Source organism: Rhipicephalus microplus, chromosome 3 (genome assembly GCF_043290135.1).
Source record: "Rhipicephalus microplus isolate Deutch F79 chromosome 3, USDA_Rmic, whole genome shotgun sequence".
In the NCBI taxonomy this organism is placed as follows: domain Eukaryota; kingdom Metazoa; phylum Arthropoda; class Arachnida; order Ixodida; family Ixodidae; genus Rhipicephalus; species Rhipicephalus microplus.
The window spans coordinates 138,774,452-138,801,274 of NC_134702.1; the positions used below are offsets into that span (position 1 = coordinate 138,774,452).

The 26,823-nt window shown below is 49.4% G+C and overlaps 1 protein-coding gene across 1 annotated transcript in view; it reads left to right on the top strand.

Moving 5' to 3' along the window:
- Atg1 (serine/threonine-protein kinase unc-51-like protein Atg1) overlaps positions 1-26,823 on the top strand; it is a 146,103-nt gene that overhangs the window by 14,382 nt on the left and 104,898 nt on the right. The window contains exon 2 of the mRNA XM_037422083.2: positions 17,150-17,242. Within this exon, the coding sequence (XP_037277980.1) occupies positions 17,150-17,242 (93 nt within the window). The remainder of the gene's footprint in view (positions 1-17,149; positions 17,243-26,823) is intronic.

Sequence of the window (26,823 nt, forward strand, 5' to 3'; positions counted from 1 at the left end):
TCTAAGCCGCAAGCAACTCCAATAGGGACTTATTGGTGTCACGAGCTTATCACTCAGCGTGTTCGAGTATGGCGTTTCGTACGTCTTTCTAAATAAAGCTGAAAAGCGGAAATTGCGTTGTTATTTCGACGAGGGAGTAGAGCAGTCCTTTGTAAAATGGGGTTCTTGAAGAGTGGCATTGAATACCCTGTACGTGTGTCAGATTCTTTACTATTGCCCCGCTTCGTCGATGAGGCGCGATCGTCAGGCAGCCGTGGCCCTCGGGCCTCTGTAGCTTATCTTTTTTCCACCACATCCGTGCGCTGTGCTGCAGGATGAGGAGAGTATAACGTAAATGAAGCTTTCCGTGATCCATCACCCGTTACACATGTGAGCTCGAGTACCTACCTACCTCTACCATTTTATTTAAAACCCGCGTCTGCCGCAGGGACTGCGTTCTCGCATCCTCCCGCCTCACTGCTTCCGTTTCGAGAATGCCGAGACGCTTCCTTGTCGTAGGATACGCCATATAAAGGTCCATTCTCTGCTTTCGCCCCGCCAGACAGTTCTGGGGTGGCCTCCTCCACTCCACCCCTTATGATGAACTCGTGGAATCCCGGTCTCTCTCTCTCTCTCTCTCGATATATATATATATATATATATATATATATATATATATATATATATATATATATATATATGCCACTGCCTACGCACATTTGCAGAGGGAACGGGGGGGGGGGGGCGAGCATTTAATCTGCGCTGCGTAGAAGCCGCGGGTTCAACGTGCCCCCCGTTCTGCCTCATCAGTGAGGCTCAAGTGCTGTGCTGAGCTCTCGCTGCCAACTACTACACCCTTCCACCGATCCGTGCCTGCGTTACCCCGCCCGCGGTGGTCTAGTGGCTGAAGTACTCGGCTGCCGATCCACGGGTCGCGGGATCGAATCCCGGCTGCGGCGGCTGCTTTTCCGATGGAGGCGGAAATGCTGTAGGCCCGTGTGCTCAGATTTGGGTGCACGTTAAAGAACCCCCAGGTGGTCGAAATTTCCGGAGCCCTCCACTGCGGCGTCTCTCATAATCATATCGTGGCTTTGAGTCGTTATACCACACATATGAATCCGTGTCTGCGCCGCGTGTAACTACGGCTGGGCGCGATTAGCTTCGGTTGTAAGGAGGGAAGCGCATCTGGATTGCATCTCGGCTGCGTCTGCTCGAGCAGTGCAGATATCACAGTGAAATCATTGCTTTTCCTAGACCGAAATGGCTGAATGCGCACATGCTCCCCTGTTTTTGGGTGAGTGGAGCTTCGAGACTCGGCGGGGGAATTGATGTCTACTATCTTCAGGGCCCATACTTCGTCTCGAAGTCTAGAATCATTTGCGCAGCCAAAGGGTGCACCCCCCTCCCCCAGATACAGATTTTTGCCTACGCTACTCTACAGAATCATTTCAAGAACGAGGAACCCCGTACACATCGGCTCGAACGCCCTGTTCCGAGTGTACAACAGTTCGGTTCAATAATCATTTTTGTAGAGATAGCGTTTTTTTTTTTTTTGCACAGTGGTTTCAGAATTGAATGTTGGAAGAGCTGAAGTTTTTTAGTTTTTAGAAACCTGTGGTACAACTGTGGCGAAATAAGATCGCACGCCACTTCGCATAGTGTGTGCTCTTCCTGTTCACTCGCATTTAAGTGCATCTCTCTCCCAAACGTATGTCGTTACATCTACAGGGAGATGATATCGGGCACAGCTAATTACAGCGGGGTTCACCTCTCGTCGCAGGAGCTTAGCAGAATCCCGCCTGCGTGACCTAATTTTTGTATATCTTATCGTGGCTTAAGCGCGGCAATCGGACGAGGTGTCCCATCGACCTTTTCGTGCGGCTGGTCATCACTCCCATCATGGCACGCATTTGACTGAAAGGGACAATTGAAGACGGTCTACATTTCAGTGATGTTTCGTGCAGGGAATTTCCCCCTTTTCGGGAACTTTTCGCCTGTAATTTTCAGCCAAAGGGGGGAAAAAGGAGTCGTGATATTGCAGGGAATTTTAGGTATGGTTAAATTCTCCTATAACGACCGATAATTGGCGGTCACGGTGCGCTTTCATCTGTGGTATTCGGTTCTGGCGCATGCACCACGCAAGCATATAGCCCTGGAGATTTGTTGCTGATATGTACGGGGAGGGATTTACTAAGCCCATAATGTGTAGTGTACGAACAGTATATGAATTTCAAACGTCGTGCTTTTGTTCTGCCGAAGTGGAGGGACTAGTCATGATTTTAAAAGCCGCCAGTTCGTCAGACACGTGTAATCATAGTATGTCTGTGCGTGAATCGGGGCGGAAATTATTACTGTTGTGCAGCGAAATATGGTGGGGATTTCGTCAACATCGAATAATCCCTGAAATATGGTATTTTCATGTCTCCGAATGGGAATTCTTCGGCATAGTATGGAACATCACTGAGTCTAATCATCACTGTGGACACCCGAGCACGCGAGCGACGGCGCCCCCTTGCTCTGCGTACTACGCATTTCGAGAAATTCGATGGACGGTTCTATCATAAACGGGCGCGCCCGTCGACCCTGGGCTGTGTCCTTTCTTTTTACGACTTCCCGGCGCCGACGATATCGGTCCCATAAAGCACACCGGGGAACCCGTGCGCATAGGCGGAGACGTTCACTCCCCAGTAACCGTGTCCCGGTGCCTACATGCGGATGGCCCATCTGCGACGTGTCACATTCGGGCTGATGTGTTCGTTGTTGACGCAAGATTGACGCTTCGGATTAGCGGCTGCTGTACAAGCGGAACTCGTTTGATGTAACCCTATCGCTGTCCCGAATGAATCCCGGTCGCACTTCAGTGGAGGCAAAGTGGTAGAGGCCCGTGTGGTTGTATTTAGACGTGCGTGAAGAACCTCACATGGTCCGAATTTCCGGAGCCCGCCACTACGGCGTCTCTTAGTTTTTGTGCTGTGGCTTAAAACGTAAACGATTACCGTGCCTTGTAGCTTACCCTCGAGAAAAGTGCGTGATCTGCTCAGAAAAGATGTATTCCCATTCTTAAATGGCATTATCCACAATACTGATGTATTGTAGGAGTCCTAGTAACGGTAGCCATGTATTGATCCCTCTTTCTTTCACTGGGTTTTATGCGATGTTATATTGACGGGAACTCGCGCGGCTTTTTCGTGAACTGTCGGTGCAATGTTGTGAAACAAACGCCTTATGGAAATGATAACGTGCGTGCATCGCTAAGATGTTTATATATATATATATATATATATATATATATATATATATATATATATATATATATATGTATATATATGTATATATATATATATGTATATATATGTATATATATATGTATATATATATGTATATATATATGTATATATATATGTATATATCAGGATACTTTCTGTTGAGCGTACGTCAAAAAGCATGGTGGTCGACATCAATCCGGAGCTTCCTGTTTAGGCGTTTTTCGTGCAACGCGTATTGCTCAAACAGTGCAAGTATCAGGGTTTCTAAACCCTGTTCTGTAATTATCAGGACGTGCTTTGTCATCCATAGTAACACCACGAAATGAGCTCTGAACTAAGCTAACTGAAGCTTCGCTATGAGAAACCTCCACATTCTCTCCGGATGCACTGCTATACGGACGACCTTTTTAAGCGGTGAATGGAAACGAACGATGCGACAAAGTTTTGAAAACCACCGGGTCACCGAGCGTGCAACCGTTGAAATTCGTTCGATCCAAACTTGTCAGCCGACACGTGCGTCTGTACCGAATAGCGGCAGCTGTCGCATCCGCACCAATAAGTTCGACGACAGTGTCAACCATCTTTTTTTTTTTGTCTGCGTTTTCATTGATCGATTATCTGAGTGTGGTTAGTCATTCCAGTCTGATCGCCTGTGTCATTTCGGGTTCTTCGAACTGCGCTTCTCTATCTCAACAGGACAGTCCAAACCTGCAACTGGCAGTATGGGGATGCGTGCAAACAAAGCACAGGTTCTGTGTGCAGTGCACGACTTTTTTTATGCTAGTTTTTGGCCAATTCTCGGACACGTGGAGTGGTCGGCCTGCCCCCATCGCGTATGCAGGATGAGCTGGCCGAACCGAGTACCACGTTTTAAAGTATGTAGGTCCCGTCGTCCGATTTGTGCCGAAAAGTGGGCTCCGCCAAATGAGCCGCGCGGTCTGTCACGGTGTCTCATCATTATCGTTGTGACCCCCGGTCCCCTCTTCTCCATATATGCACAAAAGTCGGCGTGGCACGTGTCTCGTTCTCCTAACCCCGCAAAAGAACTCCAGGTGGTTTGCTAACAAACTCCCTTGAAAGAGCAACAAAAAAGAAGACTCGTGCGGAGCTCTCCCATTTGCCTTCGGCCGTCGTCGCTGCCGTTCGCCGTTTCGCGGCGCAGCTGAAACGAGAAAATCTCAGCCGATGCGAACGAACAAGCGGGAAACGGCTACGGGAGTACACAAACGGATGGAAAGGGCACGGCGGCGTCCTATTCTTTTGCAGCCGTTTGTACATCCGCTCGCCCATCATCTTCTCGTCCGGTCCGCGGACCTTGCGAGCGCGGACGAGACGGTGACGATCTCCGCGAGGCGAAGGCCGCACTGCCGTAGTAGCCATTGCTACCCGCATTGGGCAACAAGCAGTGCGCCTTTCAAGCTTCGTTCTGTCTTCGCTGTGCCGGCCGTGAAAAGAGCGCGCGGGGATATGGGAGATATTAAAAAGCAAACGGGGTTGCATGCGAAAGAAATAAAAGTCGGTATGAAGGAGTCTCTGGCGGTCAGCCCGTGGTGGTCAGCTGCTGCCTTCTGCGGAGAGGGGGGCCGTCTCTTCCGGTTCCCCTTGGCCCGCTTCGTGTCCGGGCCGTTGCAGTGCGTAGCCGACCACCGAGAAGTGCGAGGGCTGTCGTTTCTAAGCGCCGCCACAGTTAGTGCTCTATGCGACCTTGGTACACGTCGATCGAGCCCTGCACGCTGGATGCTGGGCGGAAGAAGAGGGGGGGGGGGGTAGTGATTCTTAAGTAGGAAAATAAAAAATAAAAAAGTGAGCACTGCATATGTCCGCATCAAAGTGCGGCACCTCAGCAGTAGCTCACTGTAGGGAAGGAATAAGGAGGATAGAGAAAGAAGTAAAAAAATAGCAGGTGGTCAGACAAGTCGGCGAACGAGACAATCGTCAGCCACGAAACCCGCTGAGCGTCTCCACGTTGATGCGCCAAGCAGCAATGTCAAGTTGTGCCTCTCGTATTGGCACTCGTTTTTTCTGTAGATGGATTGAGCTCACGTGGTACCGTAATTCGTGCATGTTTTTTTGGTGGTTTCGTTGAGGAATATCGGATGAAAGTCGTAGTTCTTCCTCTATTGTCCTGACATCCGAGCTTCGTGCATTTCTTTGCGTATACCGGTGGCGTGATATACGGATTAACAGAGCCCCTTCGACTTTGCGAGCTCGTCGTCTGCTTTATTATTTCTGTTGCTCGTCATGTGATGACAGCAGAGCGCCGACGGTTGTCGCACTGGTTCTGCTGTAGACGCGCTGTGTTTTCATTTTGTTTTTTACCTCCAGCTTTTCTTCGCATTTTCTTCCTTTATATCAATAAAAGCTTCCCACATATTCGCACACGTTTCGCAGCGCATTCAAGTGTGTGACGTTGGAACTACAATCTTCTCGCGGATTACTTACGTCGTGTTTGAATATCTGGCCATGCTGCAAACGCTTTCCAGTTGCGTATGAATAAAGGTAACAGCTTAGATGGCGGATTTCGTATGTACAGTCCTGCTGGCGTAGGTGCATCACCGTATAAAGTGCGTGCCCCGCCGCGGTGGTCTAGTGGCTAAGGTACTCGGCTGCTCATCCGCAGGTCGCGGGTTCGGATCCCGGCTGCGGCGGCTGCATTTCCGGAGGAGGCGAAAATGTTGTAGGCCCGTTTGCTCAGATTTGGTGCACATTAATGAACTCCAGGTGTTTAAAATTTCCGGAGCCCTCCACTAGGGCCTCTCATAATCATTGTGGTTTTGGGAAGTTAAACCCCACCTATCAATCAATCAAACCGTATAATGTGCGTGGTGTCACTACCATTGGAGTTTTCCGCGAGAATATAGAGCCGCGGAGCAACGGCAGTATACGAAATTATCATTGCGTTGGCTTCAATTTGCGATATATGGAAGGAGGCGTCGTGAACGTTATATACATTCTTGGTTATTGCGTTATATATACTCTGGAAGTTCGCTTTCAACTTCGGTCTCTGGCGTCGGGGGCGATTGACGTGCAAGAGGTTTCTCGCCCGACATACGATGGCATTTCTAATTAACGAATCCCGCGGTGGCAAGTCCAGTCCTCTCTGCGGACGCCGCGAAAATGTGCGCCGGCTTCGAAGGTCCTCCGGCGGGGCGCGCACTCCCACATAGCTGCCGCATTGGCGCGGCTGAAGAGGGCAGGTCTTCAAACCGTATTTAATAAGCACACCCGCTAAAATGGGTCGCCCCCTATATTCACACGGCCACTTCCGCCTGTCGTTTCGCGAAACCTTTCGTCTCCTGTGCCGCCGAGCGTCGTTTGCCTTGGGGGCTGCAGGCTAAGTGGCCTCTCGTGCGCGCCGCCAACGTCGAGTTTTACCAGAATTTATTTGTTATTGTTGTTGTTGCCTTATTACGCGCCTGTTTTGTGTTCCTTCTGAGGTCGTTTCATGTTAGCGCTGTTGGCGATAAATTTTTAGTTCTCACTTCAGTGACCGCGCTGTTATTACGCGTGACTGCGATGTCACGCATAATGGAGCGTTCTTTATGTATCACAGCGCCACCGTGATGCGGCGACCTCTATAAAAAAAACTTATCCGCTCACGCATAAACTGCGGCTTCGCTTGCTCTGCCAGCTCTGGTGATTACTTCACGCGCGTGGTAACCGTGGCGACGCTAAAGCGGACGCTTGTAGAATAGCGAATAGTTTTGTGCAACGATTCACTTATACTTATTAGCTTGTTGCGAAAATCGGTTGCTGGGAAGTGAATCGATATAACCTTTTTGCTTAGTGTACAGATTGCAGAAATTGCGGCACTTTTTCTCTTTCGCGTGGTCTTCGTCTGAACACATTTTTCGGCAACGGCTTGATACACGATAAATATGCCCCCTCCTCCCTTATCCCGAAAAAGAAATAAAGGCTTTTGAAATGAGGAAAACTATATAATCATACCATGTGGAACTAACATGTGCTGTGGCTGTATCCCCTGCCTGTGTCGATTAACTGATTTATCTATTGTGGCTTCTCTCGCGCTCTCTCTCAGCAACGTGGTTCACATCTAGCGGTCGCACAATTCTGGGTACGACTACATGCAGGAAGCACATACATGCGCGCCAGCCGTCGTTGCATAACTGGCTCTTCAGTGGCGCGCATGCAGTCGCCGACGCCGCTAATCGAACCGACGACCTTGGCATCAACGCTGGTTGACGCGAAAAGTTCCCGTAGCAAAACGTGTAGCGGGACTGCGATGAGCTAGCGCGCAGCACGCACGTCGAGTAGGTTGCCTGCCGAGGCGGGAGAGCTTCGTGAAAGTAACATAACGGGGGAAGTAATAAAAAGAAACAAGAGACGCTGCCGTTCTGTGTAAAATTATATAATAATGTACACAAGCACGCTTTGCAGCGACGGCTGCGCCGAGCGGCGCGTTGTGGCTGTTGCCAAGCGGGGCCTCCGAAGCTCCTCTCGGCTGTGGCCGACGCACCTGTCGCGAACCTCGCGAGCGAGCGTGCACACACCGCACGCTCGCTCGCGCGGCTAGTGGCACGCGGTCATTATGAAATACGTTCATTCGACCGTTAGATGTGCGGTTAACAGGCTATCTACAGTTGTCGCCTGGAAGAGAATTGATGATATGTAATGTCGTGTTACGTGGGAGCATCATTTCTGAGATTGATATTTTCGCGTTGGCGACTTGTGAATACCGGCCGCACTTCCGATGGAGGCGAAAATGTTTGATGCTCGTGTGCTTATAATTATACCCCTGTCACACGTGGCAACTTGAGTGCACTTCGAGCTAGTACACTTGGACTTAGCCGCGAGTGTCATTTGCGCGCTGTCACACGAGCAAGTTTAGTGTCCCTCGCTGCGACCAGGTGTGTAGCCTCGGTACCAGTGGCTTGCCCAGAAATACGCTGTTGCCTAAAGCGGTGCTCGTACTATTGTTGAACTATTGTTTTCGTTATAAGGAATTTTGCTATGTACTAAAACAAGCCATAAATCAGCACAAATTTTCGCTACTCACCCTCGGGCAGTTTGCAGCCCCGTCCGCTACGGGGATGCGGCTCACATGCTGTGCAATGGCCGCGTCCGTCGCGTTGTTCACTTCCAGGCAAACTTGCGCATGTGTAGGCGAGTCGTTCTCTAGTTTACGATGGCGTGTGCCACTTGTGCTGCTTCAGCGAGGACAACGTGGGCCGACGATGAGACAGGGGCGCAAAAGTAAGAAGTATATATTGCGCTACAAACCCAACAAGTGCCTCTTCATCACTTCCACGGTACATTTCGCTTTCTCGTGTAGCGGCGTACCGCCAAAATGACACTTAGTGAGCGTAAGTACATTCGCTCAAAGTGCACTTAGGTTGCCGCGTGTGACAGGGGTATTAGGCGCACGTTGTATACACCAGATGTCGAAATTTCACTATGGCGTCTTCTATAACCATATGCTGGTTTTTGAGACGATAAACATTAACTGGTAATAATACTTCGCGTTCTCTTGAGAGGACTTAAATTCGCAGTGTTTGAATCTCTGGCGCGTCGCTGAGGGTAGACAAATCAAGCTGCTTTGTGGTTGCTCAACCTGCACCCAAGGCTCCTTGTACCTTCCTTTCTTTGTATTGCATATCCACTGCGGTCGCAATGTGGTCGCCGGGTACGGTCATAGAACTCGTGACGTTTTTGTAAAACGCCTTTCTATCGCGGCATAAAGCTTCTTGAAATTCGAGTCGGTGTGGCGAGATATTGTTTGTCCGTCCAAATAAACAAATACATGAATATATTAAAAAAAAATGGTGCTTGCAATTATTCTGCGCACCTAGGTGGGGGAAAACTTCAAGTACCCTCAGCTACGGCGCTTCTAGTGATCACATTCACAAGAACTAATTTATATCAACATTATTTCTTCCCGCAATCATTCACAAAGTGGAATTCATTACTATAATCTTCATCCTAGCTGCCGCAAAATGTTTTGATATTTTCGTACTTTTTGTGTGTGTTTATGTACATCTTCTCCTGCTTGGACTACTACAGTCTGCAGTATTGTACGAACTAAAACAAAAAATCGTACTTTCGCGACGTGTAAAACCACAACAGATGCTGTTGTTACTAATGGGTAAGACGCTCGACAACACGTCGACTTCGCCGTCACGCCTTCATCGTAGATGGGCCGCGCCGACGCAGGACGATGCCGCCGAGATCTGCGTTGGCGTCCTGCACGACGCTCTGTGGGGCAAGTGCCTGGCCGCATTTATGCTCGGCTGCCATGCAACGCTGCCGCCGCCGCAACCTTTGTACTGCAGAGGCGCGCCACTGGAACACTCGTGGGCGTGTCACTTTGTACGCGAAGGTGCGTGGTCGGGGCCGACAGCTAATGGCCCAGCCGCGTCCTTTTCCCAATGCCGATCTCTCTGCTTGGTGTTCGCAGAGACGGTAGATCAATAGTTTATTTTGACAGGCCAACATTGACTTTGCTTTTCTCGTCATCGCGCGCATCACGGCACTGAAGGCCACGCAAGCGCGGTGTGTATAGCCATAAGAGTCGTCGGGACTCGGGGGTATGCTATAAACCCGGGGTCTCGAAATTGAAGCCCATGGCTTCACAAGGACTGAAATGTTCCTAACTTTGCTAAGAAGTAATTGCATTGTTTTCTTGCCTGCTGCGATTAATAACACTTTTTTATATAAGGTGTATATATATATAAGATGCAGGAAATGTGTTATACCTGTGTCACACGGGCGCGCAAAAAGTCTTTTAAGTAAGCGGTCTTTTACGAAGTTGAAAGACTTTTAACAACAAAGAGGTGTTTGCGGCGCAGACACACGGCAGCAACGATCTCCTTTTAGTGTTTTCGTTCGAAGACGCTAGCGAAAGCGTGGCGCTGGCAGTTAAAAGAGAAGCAATGAAAATTAAACGATGTATCACGATGTACAAATTAAAGACTTGTTTCACTGCTCGTTTCTTCAAATAACTTTAAGAATAAGAGATGAAGAAACACCACTGTGAAAGTTTGTTGCACTAGTTAAGGAAACATTCCCATTACTAGCGACGTGCACAAGTCCGTCTGGCACCACTGGGCTTTTATTTACCGTATTTGTTTTTCGCTGCTCTCGACACGTCATGGGCGACCGTATGGAAGAAAAAGCGAGGATCGCAAGCCTCACGGCCTGCCATCTCGCTCTGGAAAGCGAGGCAGACGCTGCAAAAGTCGCCAAAGAGAGGATCAAGCAGCAGCTGCTGTTCAGCAATTCCTTGCTGTGCGCACTGGAGCTGCCGGAGAATACCTGCGATCGATCGATCTGGGCCTTCAGACGAAACGAGAGGTGGTTCGAGGGAACTGTACCTCACCTCGGTGAGCAGAACTTCAAGCAATCTTTTCGAGTGTACCCGTCCACCTTTTGTTTCATTGTGGAGAGCTTGCGCAGTGAGCTCGAAAGGCAGTGCACGGTGCGACAGATGGCGCGGCGCGAGACCGAGCGTCACCACGTGATATTGCCGACGCGTTGTAGCTGTTTACGAGAGTAGAAAAGGAAATAACCATTAAAAGAGTTCATTACACCTTCTGCAGGATATGAAATTTGTTTTTACAAAGAGTTTTGGTGACAGAAAAATAAGCATTCGCTCTTTTTTTCCCACCTCTCAAAAATTGCTGGCGCCCTCTGGTTTCGACGCTACTCATTCGGAGCCGTAAAAGAGATCGACGAACTCCGCTTACGAAAAAGACCGCTTCTGAAAAGGAGTTCGCTCTGTGCCGTGTGTCTGCTGTCAGGAACTCCTTTTCGGAAAAAGACCGCTTACTTAAAAGACTTTTAAGTGCCCGTGTGACAGGGGTGTTAGGTACCATATTGTTTAACTGCCCCCCTCCCTCCCTTCCTCTTTCTTTCTTTCTTTCTCACTTGGCCTACACAATCTTTTCCGGAATCCGTGATAGAGAGCTCGTCCCACGATCGCGTTTTGGCATTTTATTCTTGTCCCTCTTTTAGGTTATGTTGGGACACATAGCATCGGTAGTGTCAGGACCTCACATAATGTTCGAACTCTCATGCGGCTGAATTCAATTGGTACCTACCATAGTGATCATATCTGACACGTCATATAAAAAAGATATTAGGTCAAAAATGAGCACATGCTTCTTCATTGTGGAAGCGAGGGTGGGATGATGCTTCACCGAAGCCTCCACCCCCCCGTGGGTCGCATCTGAAAGAAGCCGAGCTTCGTAATGGATGTAAAATACGGACGATGCAGTGGAGACGGGCTTCAGACATAGACCTGTATCTTGTCCCGTGCTCTTCGGAAGTGAGCAGTTCTTTAAATTTCAAAATATGTGGGCCCCCAACATTGTTAAACAGAAAACATGCGTGGCCGTAACTCTGAACTTATAAACAATGACTCGACAGTTATGACAGTTAATGAGCCTCGTCGAAAGTCCTAATAGTGAAAAGGTTTAGAGGTAGGGAAGCCATAGTTAGTAAACACCATCGTGCAGGCGTTTAAAAGAACGCGATGAGTATGGAAGAAAAGCTCGTATGACGTATACAGGAGAGCTCTCGGTGTGGCGTTTTCGTTCTCCGCCGCTCGTTCAATTCCACTGCGAGCGGCCAGGATGTCTGCTCATCCGCTGACGTCACCAAAATTTTATTGAACTGGTTATGGTTTGGGACAGGGTACAGCGATGCTGCATATGTCGTCTTTCGATGTCGTAGTTTGTACGCCACATGCATACTGTTTCTGCGTTTTGTGTTCTTGCAGCTCTACGCGTTGCTGCGACAGCCGAGTTGTCTATCGTATTTGCATTTACGATGCATACACGCGAAATGTTCCCAGTGCAACGTCTGCGTCGTTATGCGCTCTCCGTCAGCCTGAGACAATGCTTTCTCGTAGCCGCAGTGAATGCGGGAACGACATCTTTCGCGCAAGATTATGGCGCGCTCTTGGTTAAGCGACTGACTTGCCGCATTTCTTGACGCTGCATGTGTGACGTTTGGGGCGCCTTCTTTTCTGTATAACAGTCAAGCGTGGAAAGCTGTGACAATGGGAATGGTTAAGGACCGTTTCGTTATCCTAAGTCTGCGTGTACAGTGATGTTCTGCTGCATGCTAAGATCGTATCCGCCTTCTCATTCGAAGGAACGTAAAATGACGAATCGCAAGGTCAATATAAGGAATAGTGCAGACTACACGTCTCAGTGCATTGTCCTCTGGCCTTCTGTGTCTTTAGTTCACGCCTATCAATATGTCTCACATCCGCCCCTCCCGCTTGAGTACAGCTTTTGTCCTGCATCGCTCATGAACTCTACGTGTCGACCCCATCGCTGTTACTAGAAGTGATCTCGGAGGCTATGTTTTTGATAATATATGATATGAAGGAGCGTTTTCAGGGAAAATGTAGGGAACAACCAAGGCGGGAAGATGAACATGGTATGCCTGATGATGTTTTTTGAACACAGCGCCCAAAAATGCGGCCTTTCACAGACGTCCGGCACATATACGGCCAGCACGATGTTAAGTAAACGTTCTTTGCGCTGCTGCAGTCTCGGTTCGCGACAGTCTTGGTGTAATCTCGGCCTTTCGTTGCAATAATTAAGTGCGTAAGGGCAGAGGATGCACGCGCGTAGCTGGCATGCGCAGTTGCTCGAAGGACTTTTCCTTCATTTGCGAGCTCATGTTTCAGGTGTGTGTGTGGGGGGGGGGGGGTGAGAGTAAACATTAGTAGCATCTAGTCACGACCACGGAAACAAAAGGCGTCCTGGTCCGCGCCTGTCTCGTCGAGCGCCGTCGTCGACCTTCCGGTCTGATGGCTTCGTGGTTTTTTTTTCTTAAATCTTCGCGCATGCGTAAAGTGTTGGCGCGAGGTCGCGGGTTCGGATCCCGGCTGCGGCGGCTGCATTTCCGATGGAGGCGGAAATGTTGTAGGCCCGTGTACTCAGATTTGGGTGCACGTTAAAGAACCCCAGGTGGTCTAAATTTCCGGAGCCCTCCACTACGGCGTCTCTCATAATCATATGGTGGTTTTGGGACGTTAAACCCCACATATCAATCAAAGTGTTGGCGCGACTCGTTGCCGGAGGAGTTTCCGGTGTACTGGCGTAGCAGGCGATATGAGAGGAGCGCTCTTTCAGAGCACCGATCCTCGCCTTCCGAAGAACGGCCAGGACGTTGTCAGGGGCGGAATACAGTTTCCTGTGTTCTAGCTGTTGCACGTTGTTTCCCGACCTAGTTATGCCGCATCGTACCGAGTCCTCGCTCGTGTGTCCTGCGTGCACACACCTCACGACATTGCTGCCTCCGAAATGCCGCGCCATTAGACGGGCATATTTGACTCCGGCTATTACGATTACAATGTTACAACCTTATCGAATGCTCTTTCCCCACGTTGGCGGTCTCCTAATTTCTGGAAGCCGTTCGCCCTCTTCACCTTAGCTAGCTGGTTTGCAGGCCTCAAATTGAGTGACCTGGCCTTGAGGGATATTTGCTTGCTCTGTGGGATGGCTCAGAAGTGACAGATACAGCCATGACTATATTTTAAGCGGAGGGACATGCGTAATACTGTTAAACAAAAGTAGGAAAAGAAGTGCAAGTTTGAGGGCTCGTTTTCATTGCAGGACACAACACAATAATAATAACAGACAAGTGTGTGTGTGTGTGTGTGTGTGTGTGTGTGTGTGCGTGTGAGAGAGAGTTTAGTAGACTGTGTGTTGTACCGCTGGCTGTGCGCATGTGCATCCGCGCAGTCTCTGTGTGTGGAGCTGTTGCAACGTCGCGTGAAGCTCGCTCGCTTCCTGCTGTACACTGCGTCAGCTTTGCTAGTTCGTTTACTTAGGCCACTCGCTATACACTTCACTGGCGACGAGTTGTATCAGTTCGAGGAAGGGTCCGTGTTCAGGGAAGCCTGCGCTTGTTTTGTTGTCGCGGTGCGCCCGTACGCTTTCGCACGTGCTCGGTCGAAGTGCACGCGTGTGCTTTGCATGTACGGCTGTTGTTAAGAGCCGCACACGTGCGCAGCGCACAACGAAAGCAGAAAAAAAAATAGGGGTGATGGGAGCCTCTTTGACTTTCCAGCGCGACGTTGTTCCATTGTTGTTGACGCACTGCCTCAGAAAGAGCTCGTGGCAGCCGCGCGTATTTTATGTGCGTCGGAGTCTCGCTTGTTTATACCTCTACCAGTCGGCCGTCCCAGCCGGCTCGTATATTGGATGTAATCGCGCCTATTTCTGGCGCACGGCCACCTCCTTTATTTCGCTTACGGGGCCGTTCTCATGCGCGCGTGTTTTTCGTACGTTCTTTCATAGGTGGTGACAGGGCGCCTCTGAAGGAGGGGCACGAGAGAGAAACTTTATTCAGAGTAAAACAAAAGAAAATGAATGCAGGCACTTGTGGTCGGGCCCTCCGTCCAGGGCTCTGTTGGCACGAGCGGCTCGCTGGGCCTGCTCAAGCTAAAGCTGACGATAGGTCTAACATTTACCCCAAACCGAAGCCGCTCTAAATATAGGGAGCTTGTTATGGTAGGTACGTACCGCAGGCTCTTTTCGTTATTGATATACTTCCGCACTTCCGGGTTCTCCTGAAATGTGTTTTACATTGTCAGTACTATCCGTGTGGAAGTGGTGTATAGGGGGTATTGTTGGTGGGTGGAAAAGCCACGTTCGAAGTGCCGTTTGGTGTCTGCTGCTTGCATGAACGGCGACGTTACATGTTAAGAGCATGCGACTCATACCCATACCTATGATGCGGTTGCCGTTGATGAAGTGGCATACATCAAATTTATGTCGCTTTTCGGACAGCTTTCAGTATTCGTGGCATGTTGGACGTTTTTGATGCGCATCTCTCCCTCTCCCACTTGTTCTTTCTTTTTCATCGGAAATGCGTGACTCGTGCATCCAATTAGAGGTTGTTGTTGAGCCGGCATTCTCGTGCCGCTCTTCGTTTATTCCGACGAGCTTTTCTAGCCCGCGTGGCAGTGTGTGACCTATCGACCACGCCTCGTGCGCGCACTAATCATCTCCCGCAGCCTCTCCGGCACCCTTTCCCAGTAGTAGTAGTGACGGCGTCGGCCGTGACCGCCGCGGTTTCCGCTGCCGTGCCCCGGAACGCTCCGTTACGTGAGGATGTGACACGCGCAGTCGACTGAAAGAGGGGGCGTGTGTGTTCCAAATGAGTAGTGGTGGCGCACGTCTTTCCTTCTTCAGCATTGTGTTCGGCATCGCCGCTGCCGTCGTCGTTCGAGCGCGTCGTCATTGCCGTAGCGGCTTCCTCAGCGGCGTGTGCTGCGCTCCCCCTCCCTTCCAGCCACCTCCGCTGGGGGCACCAAACCCCCAATGGCCGGGTGCGCGAACAGTACAAAACAATGCCTGCTGCTGCTGGCAAACTGGTGCGTGTCGAAACGATCGAGGCCAGCAGGCCTGTCCTCCAGCGTCGCCCTGCCGCACGTGCGTGTATAACGGTGCGTGATCTCCGCATCGTGTGTGTAGACGAGGAGCTGGTACCATCGCGTGATCCAGCCGCCGTCGGTGCATCTCGTGTTTTTCTTTAGTTCCACGTTTCTTCGGCTGGTCGTCTCACTGCAGCGTTGCTCTTCCCACTTTTTATGTATTTGTTTTTTTTATTGCATCGATTCTTTCTATCGTGTTCCACTCGGCGTGGCTGCAGATTTGAGCGGAGTCGTGGGCAGTTATGGAAGCTCGCGTCTCTCGTGTCGTTCTCTTCTTCCCACCGCGTCCTTTTTGGCTTGTTGGACGCGTTCCGCCTGACCGGATCACTCGGTTATTTCGATTGGTCGAGGGGTTCAGGGCGGAAACCGGGGAGGAGCTCGCATAACGGGGCTGCAGACCTGGGTTCGGTTTTGCTTTTATGCAGTGGGGAGATTCAGTTGCAGAGTGGAGCGCATGGTTCTCAAGGAAACATCTCTGTTAAGACTGCATTTGGGTTGGGGAGGTGAGGCGCATTGTGCGTTGAGTTTACCCGGTGCATTGAAGCTCTACAGGCTACCTTCACGAACCACACAGTCTTGGCGCTCTTTCGGGCGCATTTGACCCTTGCACCAAGAAGCAGCATCACGTCATCATTTTCGAAACGTAACCCGTTTACGTACAACTGCCGTGTAACCTACGAACCTACCGGCACGCTGCTCCGACGTTGAATGGATGAAGTGGTCATCGGCGTGTTTTGATGTCGGCCAGCAAAGGGTAGTGTCGTAATAAAGGTAGGGTGGGGGATGGTGCATTAGTTTCATTATTATCGTATTGCGGGGAAGGTCAGGCACAATGGGCAGAGTCCATTATGGGTTATTTTCTTGCTTGAGCTCGAGGAATTCAGCAGCAATACAGCAGTAGACATGTAACATCGAAGATGATGATTTCGAGAGTCAATTGGGAGAACTCAACGTCAAGCCTCCGCCTTGGTTGCAATAACAGAACGGGGTGGTGTGTGTGTGTGTGTGTGTGTGTGTGTGCAGGGGAGGGGGAATACATGGTGCTATTTATTAACGTGGAAACTTCGGCCCGAGTTGCTCCTAGTAATGATCGTGGGGATTCGGTTAAAACAGTCCACTGTAACCGTGGGGATTCGGCTGGAACAGCTTGGTGCCTGTTGGGCCGTCTCGCATGGTTTCAGACCAAATCGTCCAGGGCGGCTTCGGCTGCAACCCGCTGTTTATCGCTATCGCCTTCGCTGCTCTGAAAATGGTATAGCCAACCCTGAAAAGTAAGCCGTCTAGAAGCTTTGATTCATTTCCCGTAAATAGCACGCTTGACGGATGCCGTAGCCGCCATCAATTTCATCCGATATGGAGACGAACATAGGCGCGCGTTGCTCATGAGCATATCTTTTTCCGACGAGCTCGCGAGCCATCAATTTCGCCGTTCGCCCCTTTACGCTATGACCGTTTCTCCGGCCTCACTTTCTCTTTTTTTCTTGCGCAGAAGCCGGAGCTGCCGGTGGCCATCAAGAGCATCACCAAGAAGAACCTGGCAAAGTCGCAGAATCTCCTCGGCAAGGAAATTAAAATTCTCAAGGCAAGTCCAAGCTATACTCTTTATACGTCATACATAACACGTATTTACAAATTGAAAAATATATAGGTGTTTGAGAAAAATTTAGAAAGTGTCTTCGAAGTAAATTATCAGGTGGGGTGCGTTGCATTAAAAAAGAAAACAAGCTGGAAGCAAATACGCTGGCCAAATACATGAATAGTTTCCGTATTATTTTTTTTATTTCTAACTCCGCTCTCTGTGACGTGGTTGTGATACGATCCACATACGCGATAAGATTACGTGCGCCAGTATTTATTACCCATCCTTCAGGGGATATGTCTGCGCCCACTGTAGAACCCTCTAGATAGCACACTCTAGATAGCACCAGTAAAAGAGATACAGAAAAAATAAAAATTGTCGGGAGGTTAACCAGGGTTGAGCCCCGGTAGGCTACCCTGCACTGGGGAAGGGGAGCGGGGGAGGGAAAGTTATAGAGGAGAAAGTCATTGACTGGGCCGACGAGTAACAGTTTCATATCACTAACGATGAAATAGGCTGGTGTCTTTGAAAAAACGCTACAACGTTTTGGTTGCCTTTCGGAATTGGGATGGGCAGTGTCGTGGTCCCAGCACTTTCTCGACCGTGAAATCTTTTCTGTCCACTTGATTTAAAACACTGCGCAGGTGAAGCCCCTCGTTTGTGTATGCCGGGCAGTAACATAAGAAGCGTTCAATAGTCTAATCAACGGCGCAGTCGTTGCACTCTGCGCTGTCGGCCATCCCGATCATATAAATGAGCAGGCATGGTGTAGGCTACGCGCAGACGGCACAACACTGTACCTTCCTCCCTGGAAAGACACACAGAGAATACAGTCGATGATGTGCGAGCTGTGGTGACTGCCACTTTTGGAGTGTCATGTTCTGCGCCAGCTTACTTAGATATCGTAGCACCCGCAATACTGTCGCTCCCCTCCCCCTCTCTCGCCTCGCAAGGCCCACGCAGGCGGTGTCGGACTGCTCGCGCTGCACTATATTTCACTGGCCACCCCGCATATGTAGGCTCTGGAACGCGCGTTCGGAATTCTGTTAAGAGAGTTTTTACTTGTCTTTCGCTGATAAGCGCCAGCGTCAACGTCGCCGCCAGTGTAAGCGTTAGCGTCAGCGGCTTTGCATCTACAGATGGTTCCCTTTAGCGGGAGATGGTGGAATTATTATTTATTCGCTTTTAATTCGATTCTTTCGGTCACAGGACACCGACATTGGAATTTTTGTGACACCCCAGGTCTTTCAAGGCAGATAATGCAGCCGTTTGGATTGAGAAATTCTGCCGTGTTGACTTAATGTCGTTTACGTCTCCATCGTAGGTTTATTACTATAGAGGAGAAAACTAACTTGGATCAAAGCATTAATTTTTAAATTTTATAGTATTATTCATTTTTAAACTCGAGAATAACCCGTCACTGGTGTATGCATAATAAATATCAGTACGGAGTGGCAGTTGATATTCCTGGACAGACATTGAGGAATGATTGAGAAATTCTTTAATGAGCCGTCGGGAATGAGCCAGCAATAAACGCCGGCGCCGGCCGTTTAAGCTTCGCTGGTCAAAACCATTTGCACGGGATGCTTGGCAGGGGATTCGCTCGTTTTAGCTCGCAGTTTCTGAAAATTTGCGCTGCGCTGCAGCGCTTTTGGAATGTGTCCTTGATATTTATTTCTTTCCACTTGCGGCCTCGGCATCCGATTTGACGAGTCGTTTGCGCGCTCCAAACCAGGTTGGTTAGACGGGCAGCGCAAATTTTTCTTTTTGGTTGGCTTACGCCAATCGGCCGGAGGAGAGAGGTGGTAAATAGGATTCGCGCTTAATCATAATGCGGGCATAGCGAGGTTCCCGATTAATAGTATAATTATTGTTCGAGTTTTACGTTCCAAGACCCCGATATCATTGTGAGGGACGTCGAAGGGGTCGGCTCAAGAATTCTCGGCCGCCTCCGTCGTGTACCTAAATCTAAGCGTGTGGGCCTTCAGCATTTCGCAACTGCGACCGAACAATGCCTCTTGAAATTTGTCGCTGCGCGTGGAGATTTCGGCGTCAGGTTTACAAATGAAACTTTAATCTTGATTTTCTCTTCTGTCGTGCTTAAATGGGGTGTTAAAACTAACGCCTTTATGGTTGCGATTTATCGATCTAAGTTGATTCATTGTTTCGTTTTATTGTCTCTCCAAAGGGACAAGAAGAGAGCAGAGGTGGTCAAGGAACGAACGCGTGTTGACCGCGTCATATATCGAAATCAAGACTGAATGGGCGTAAGCACTGGCATGGCATGGTGCGCGACAGCAAGATAGCCACGTCTCGTTAAGATGAACGGAGATGATCCCGAGAGAAGGCGAACGCGCCAAGATTAGGAAGATGTCGATGATATCAAAATTTTTGTGGGGATAACATGGCCGCTGCAGGAGAGGCATTTTGCCCTGAAGTGTACGATACGCAGTCAGGCTGACGATGATGAATTCAATTATCGCCATCTCTCTTCAATGCCTCTCTTCGCTGCGCATGCGTGCATCCCTATTGCTGTTGGCACGCGGGGTGGGAGGGACTGGCACGCGAAAAGGTCATGACGCTGCAACTGAGCGTTATCGGGGGTTGCGAATGAGTGCGCTGATGAGCTGCCGCGCTGTACGCAGTTTCTTACGCAACGACGGGGGCGTACATTGTATATATGTGTGTGCGTTCCTTGGCTGCGCCTCCTCTCTCGTTAGTGTTCTTCCCGCGTTTGATTGTCCCTTGCTTCTCGGAATGTGTTTCACGCTCCGTTGGTTCCGCGCCAGATTTCGCGGCCCGCAGAGCCGCTGAGTGTTCCGTGCAGTTCCTATTGCTATCCTCGAGACTGCGTCGCCGCGGCTGTTCTGTGTTTGTGACGGTTACTAAACCTTACTGACTGCTTGAGTCATTTTGGGAAATCGCTAAGCTCGGAGTTTCGGTACAGCGCAGTTGGGGTGACGGCCGCCAACCATCCGAGTTGCGAACAATATCATTATAGTGAAAGGAACTTCTCATGATAGTCAAGGTTTACGTGATATCACTGTATATGCGCACTCACTTGTAACATCTATGGTGGCGAATGCGCAAGCTAATGTTGGATTCGGGATGTACTTCAGAACGGTAGAAATGGCGCCCGCGCTTCGTAGCCACGATTTGTCAAGTGGGGAAGTCGACAGTGCGGCGGAAACACATCTGTTCGGGCAAGACATGGATATAAGTAAAAGAAATGCCCAGAAAGAGAGAATAAATAGAAGTAAAGACAGTGAGGTTAACCACGAGTAAAAACAAAAGCAAGATTTGTGAACAATCCTCCCGTGTGGAAGCCAAAACGTCCTTCTGGTGCTTTTATTTGGGGTCGGTGTATATATTGTAATTGTCTTCCGTGTGTTGTTTTATCAGTTTGGATGATGGGATGGTAAGTGCTTGTAGTTACTTCTAAATTACTCTAAATTAGTATGAATTACATTTAACTGACTTCGAATTTATTTTTAATCACCCCTAATTACTTCACCGTCAAACTGCGTTTGCGTGACGTCAGGCGTCCTGCGTAACGCCATCCGATTTTCGGCACCGTTCCTGTCGTTTAACGATGACAACCACGTTCGCTTTTCCCGTTTGATAAGGCAAATAAGGCATTCGCCTTGAAAAAAAAATGGGCCCCGTATCTGCATGTTAGTTACACCGCAAATGTCGTCGAAAGACGATAGTCTTGCGTCTAAAGATATAGTGAACAAAACGTTTATTTGATGTTCTACGCAAGAAAATCGATTAATGGTATTCTGGAGGCCCTGCGTTAGAGTGCCTCGAGCGTGCAGCGGAGGCGAACGAGCGCATCAAGTCACGTCACACGTGAGACATCTGCGCTATCTGGTAGTTATCCTGGAAAACGGGGCGCACGCCGTGCGCGCCCGTGTCTGAGGGATAAGTTGTAGAACGCAAGGCGACGGGTAGGTGCCACCACCGTGTCGTCTTGGCAAAGCGTTGGAAGCACTTGACGTTTTGTGCAAGCGTTGCATGGCCAGCGCAGCATTATAAAGGCTATGATCCTTAGAATTACTTATGTACGCCTTTTCTAGTAAGAGACACGCATACAGAACATTGGCGTGTTGTTATGGTGCCTCAGGTATGCGCAATAATTGCTTTTTAATTGACAATCGCACAAGTATGAACGCTGAACCTTGAGCAATATTGGTGGGCGCTGCGGATGGGGTCAGCCGTCTGGAATATTGTTTTGTCACGTTGGTGCCGTTTAGGATACCGTTAAGGATGGACAAACAGACGAACGTACAGGCAGACAGACCAAAATATTTGCGTCGGAGGTCCCAAGAAAGGCTATCGTCTTTAAAAGCGACGCGTGCAGCTGCTGCCGATGCTGCTGTTTCCTGCACCCACGGCTGGAGCGAACGAGTGGCTCGCTCGTACGTCGCCCGTCCTGGTTGCCGGCGCGTTTCCACCGGCAACCAGCAGCCATCGCTTTGGCACAGCCCGCAGCAGGCGGCAGCCTTCGGGCGCAGCCGCCGTTGTCGACGGCGCTTATGCGGCGCTGGCTGTGTCGTTACGCAACCGTAAAAGGACGACCCGCGCGCCCAAGGACGGGCCAGAACGGCTGCTGGCAGGTTTTTTTTTTTTTCGTTTTTTTCTCCCCCTTTGCGAATTCGCCTCATTTTTCGTCTTTCCCCATCCACTAGTTCCTATTTGCGTTTGGTACTCTCTCTCTCTCACACACACGCACACACACACACACACACACACACACACACACACACACACACACACACACACACACACACACACACACACACACACACACACACACACACATACAGCTTTCAGCGTGACACCTCGTTGGTATGTGTAACGACTTCCTGCTTTTGAAAATCGAGAATAACGGAACGTTTAATCTTCGCTTGACCTTTTGTTTCGAACGGGTCCCTCTCGGATGGCTTCTCTCAATTATTCTCTTACCAATCTGCCCTCGAGCAATGCTGAAGCAAATGTTATTGTTAGCAGGTAAGAAAAAAAGCGAGCCAGTGCATGCCTTCTGGCGATATAGCGGTTCCTCATTAAGTGCATTTGTCTACTTTTGTATGAGCCCGTGGCCAGTAACCGCCGCCGTGACGGGCTTGAATTTCGGTAGTCCGCGGCGTGTGCCCTCTGCTTGCACCTTTGACATTTCGGCGGCCCTGCTCGGACTTTGCAATCTGCTGGTCGAAGCTTTTTCATTCCTTTCATTGCCCGTTTTTCTTTTTCTTTTTTTTACTCTCTCCGACTGCTCATTCGGTCTAAGCATTTTCTCGATGACGATTGCTGCTCACTCACAGCTTGGTGCTTTAATTGGCTGTCTGCAGGGAGTGTATGTGTAGGTGGTGGCGCAGAAGGAGGGAAAGGGGCTATATGTATATGGCGTTATCTTACACAGCTCTCGCCAAAGCACAGCTGGGCGCCGTAAATGGAGTACAGAATAGATTTGCGGGCTTTCTGTTTACGCGTTCTCATCCGTCCGTAACCAAGTTTTGCTGCTTCGAGACACAGGCAGGTTGCGAGCTCTCTGACCATTCCGTGGATTATAAAAAGCCTTCGATAACAGGCTTGCGCGAATGAATCCCAGAGATCGTTGGATCTGAGAACGCTGTAGAGGCATATTGTTTTGGTCAGATATGTGCTCTGAGCAAAACAACGGAGTATGCGCATAAGTTAGCGAGGTTTTATTGTTCCTCTTGGTGTGTTTCTGTAGTGCGGGGTAACGATGTGTACATCATAATGCAAATTGTGCCAACGTGGGCTTTTCAGATGCAAACTCTGCGTCGTTGTTATTGCCCGTAAGGCAATTAAATGTTCTACGATCACCGCCTGCTGTAAACGCACATTCGTCATTGGAGATATAGCGTAGATATACTATATGCTATAGTGTATGTTGCCGGAGAGGACGTTGGGTAGAATTACGCATATGCTCATTGTTACTTTTTTTTACTGCTGTTAATATATTTCACGCTCTGTATTAACTTTACTATGTTAGCCTGCAGGTACCACGATCAGGAAACTGTTTAACTGCGTGAAATTGCTCTATACGTGAAGTAACTAGGTGATAATATCATGACAGCGGGTTAACAAATCTGCAAGCTGACATGGATGCTGACCTACCTTATCGCGAGCATCGCAGGGCTAAAACACCATACCCATGCCCGCTACGTCGTAACGGCGGAATTGGCCAGTGTGTTTACGACGTAACTTGAGAGGTCAACAAAGCGAAAGCATACTCGGATGCACATAAGATGGATTACGGAGTTGGTATACAGCCATACTTTCCGCGGGTGTTGGCGAGACGTTTGTTGCTAGAGAGCGAACGCACTTTTCCGTGTTTGCGTAATGCATACGAGGCCGCTCTGCAGGGTCATTTTATATAGCCAGATAGGCGTTTTAACGGAGTTATGCTTTGGCGGAGTTATGCCGCCATACCGTTACCTCAACCTGCGGCTGTTGCCGCGCATTCGCGGACGCTTTATTAAACGTAGTGGGCGTTCGTGCAACGCCACCTCGGCGGGCCCGATAAATTAATGCTTCTAAGTAATCTAGAAAAATGAAGCTTGTGAACGCAGTTATAGATAAGCGTCGGCGGATCACATAAGGAATCGTACGCTTACGCTAGCCGTGTGGCTGGCGCGCAGAAATGCGACTTTGGCTTGTTCATCATGGTTTGTGCGTGGTACTTCGTTTATGTAGTTTTTGAGAAATGCACGTTCAAAATACGAGGCCTGCAGGTGTTTTGGGCATTTCCATAAATTACCAACTTCATTTTTTTTTTCTTCAGCCTAACGTGGTCGTGTTGCTCGCTCGCTTCACTTAGGGTCTCGTAACAGACGAAATCTGTATCATTTAGCTCGCTATCGGGAAGCATATGTCGTTCACGTTTCCTGGTTCTCGCGGTTGTTTCTTTCTGTACTTCACGATAGCAAGCTTCAAGAGAGAGCGGTATCCGCGGTATGTCATTGTGCAACGTATACGCTGACAAAGGCGTGCTTCCCGATAACGATTAGAGCGAAAGCCCACGTTGTCAGATAACTGTGTTCAAGGCTGGCCACGAGTAATGCACGTGCTTTGGCATACTTGCCGTAATAATCTGGAGCCATCACTCGGTCCGCTCTATAGCTTCCGCATCGCCATTATTTTGAGGGGGTCTATTCTTTTTTCATTTTATTTTTACCAAGGGGAACTTTAGGCACCGTTGCTGCCTGAACCCTGGTTTGGCTATATATACGTCTGAAAAGTTTCCAATGGATACGATCGTTAGTATTGTCTTACCTTCGCCTGTTCTCTTTCAACTTTCTTGTGCGGCCCGAGTTTCCTCATTAGTTCCGCGATTTCAGTAGATAATAAATATTTTTAAAGAAATATCTATTAAACCCATTAGCCTAGTAGTCATTTTGCGACGCTAAGTGGATAATGTGCAAATAAGTGGTTCATATGCGAACGACCGCTAATTAGGCCTGGTTTGTACACGCCGCGAGTCGTATTTCACGGAGCAAGTATAGTGTACAACAGATTGGCCGAATTCCCAGGCCCGTTTGTGCGTTTCGTCCGGCTACGTGCGGCGTCGCATGGTTAGCGGCTGTTACTGCGTGGCCCCATCTGTGTCGACCATCAGCGTCAGTCGTCTTTCACCGATGCCGCAATGGTTCTATTGGCCCGTTTTTCTCGCAGTTTGCGAGACCATAAATAGGAGCGACCCTCGACGCATGCACTATTAGCTCCTGTGGTTGAACGTCTTTTCATTCTTCTAAGAGCGAACAGGTTCTTCCGTAAGAACATAGCTCTAGTGCGCTTTCTGTGGGTGTGTATCGGTGAGGGCAGTACTACACGCTACGCTCTTAAACAAAAAAGGAAACCAACGGGACATATTCGAGTCGTTGAAGCCGTGTGAGCGATGGGTACGCATACGGCTTCAACTTCCGGTTCACGACCTCCGATTAACGTTGCTGTTGCTTTTTTTATCTTGTTAGATGTTCTGACGCAGTGTGCTTCTATAGGCTGGTTGCAAGTCATGTATGGAAGTAATGTGGTAGGTGCATGGGCTACCTGAGCGTAACGCGCTTATACTTCCTCAAGTTTATGTGTTTTCATTTTTTTGGCTATAGGGCCAACTCACTTAAACTCGCCATTATTTTACTTAGTCACTTTTCAACTGCCTGACTCACTGGTCTGTCGCACGACTTGAGTGTATTCTAGTGCGCTCTCTCTATTCTAACCATTTCTCGATTCAGGACACTTCATGACTACGCTGTTTCTCGATAAAGTGGCGCGTACGAGCTATTGTGGAAATTCGGCAGATCGCAGTCCTCAAGACTGGTCCACTAGGAATGCATGGGCAGCGAACACCGACGTGGGGCCGCCGTACATTAAAGCTGCTCTATTTATAAACATATGCAAAGAGTGATTGGGCGGTGATTGACACTCGTGGCGGTTCATGATGAAACGGTCTACTACACAGGGAAACTTCGACCATAGCAGCTCTGGTGCAAGATACGTAAGACGGAAGGCAGAGATAGCCGTGTGCTGGTCCTTCCCTCTGCCCCTTCCTTCCTCAATAAAGGGGATGACGAAATGAGAGAAGTGGCTCCGATTGTAGCAGATGGGAAAGTGGTGGGCGCACGTTGAGATGGAGTGCGTCTCTTCTGTGGCCGACTGATGCAAGGCCCGTGGGAGTGTCGTGTCAGCCGCGTGAAAGCGCGCTGGTTACGCGAAACCGGGGCGCGTCCCTCCGCGATAGGAGCTCGCGAGAGAGATAGGCGAAAGTGATAGGCTAATGTTAGCAGCGACCCGACCTTGTACCTTGCGCTTGATTTCCAACGCGGCGGCTTTTCTGGTTTCAGTTGCCCGCTGTATACTACCTTCGCTGTTCCTCAAGCGTTTATATCAGCGGCAGTTTTGCAGTGGCGGCGGTTCTTTAAGGAGAGAAAAAGGAGCTTATTTTTTTTTTCGTCTGCCTAATATGGCGACACGGCTAAGCTCCTCGTCTGGGAGGGGGAAAAGGGGATAAAAAGAAGGTGCACCCGCAGCAGGCAAGTGTAGAAAAAGGAGAGAAAGGATAGCAAAGATGGGAGACATGGTCGAAGAAGTGCGAGGATGGGGCATCTCTCGGCGAGACCTACATGGTGCCAGGAGGCACTGTGCCGTGCTCCCGACCGGGTTGCAGAAATTAGGTGCCTTTTCTCATCTTTCTAACCACTACCACCAGTTCGCCGACGACACAACCGTTCAGCACGAAATTCACCGAGCGAGTCCCATGGATGTATTTGCGGCGCCGCTCAACACATCCTCACCTTTAATTCTACGAGAAAAAAAAAACAATCAAACGAGCGAGTGCTTCTAGCGTTCGCAAGCCGCTGCCTCCTAGTGTTCATGAGTTTCTTTTCACAGTTGATGTCGTCCTCCTGTTCCATTTTCTTTCCATTGCATCGCGCACTGCTTAAAAGACGGAAGGCTTTAGGAAGAACCACACGAACACAAGTGCAAGCTTCCAACTGAATTTATTGGACGGACACATACACGTACAATCTTCTTTTTAAAATGCAATCGCGTTTCAT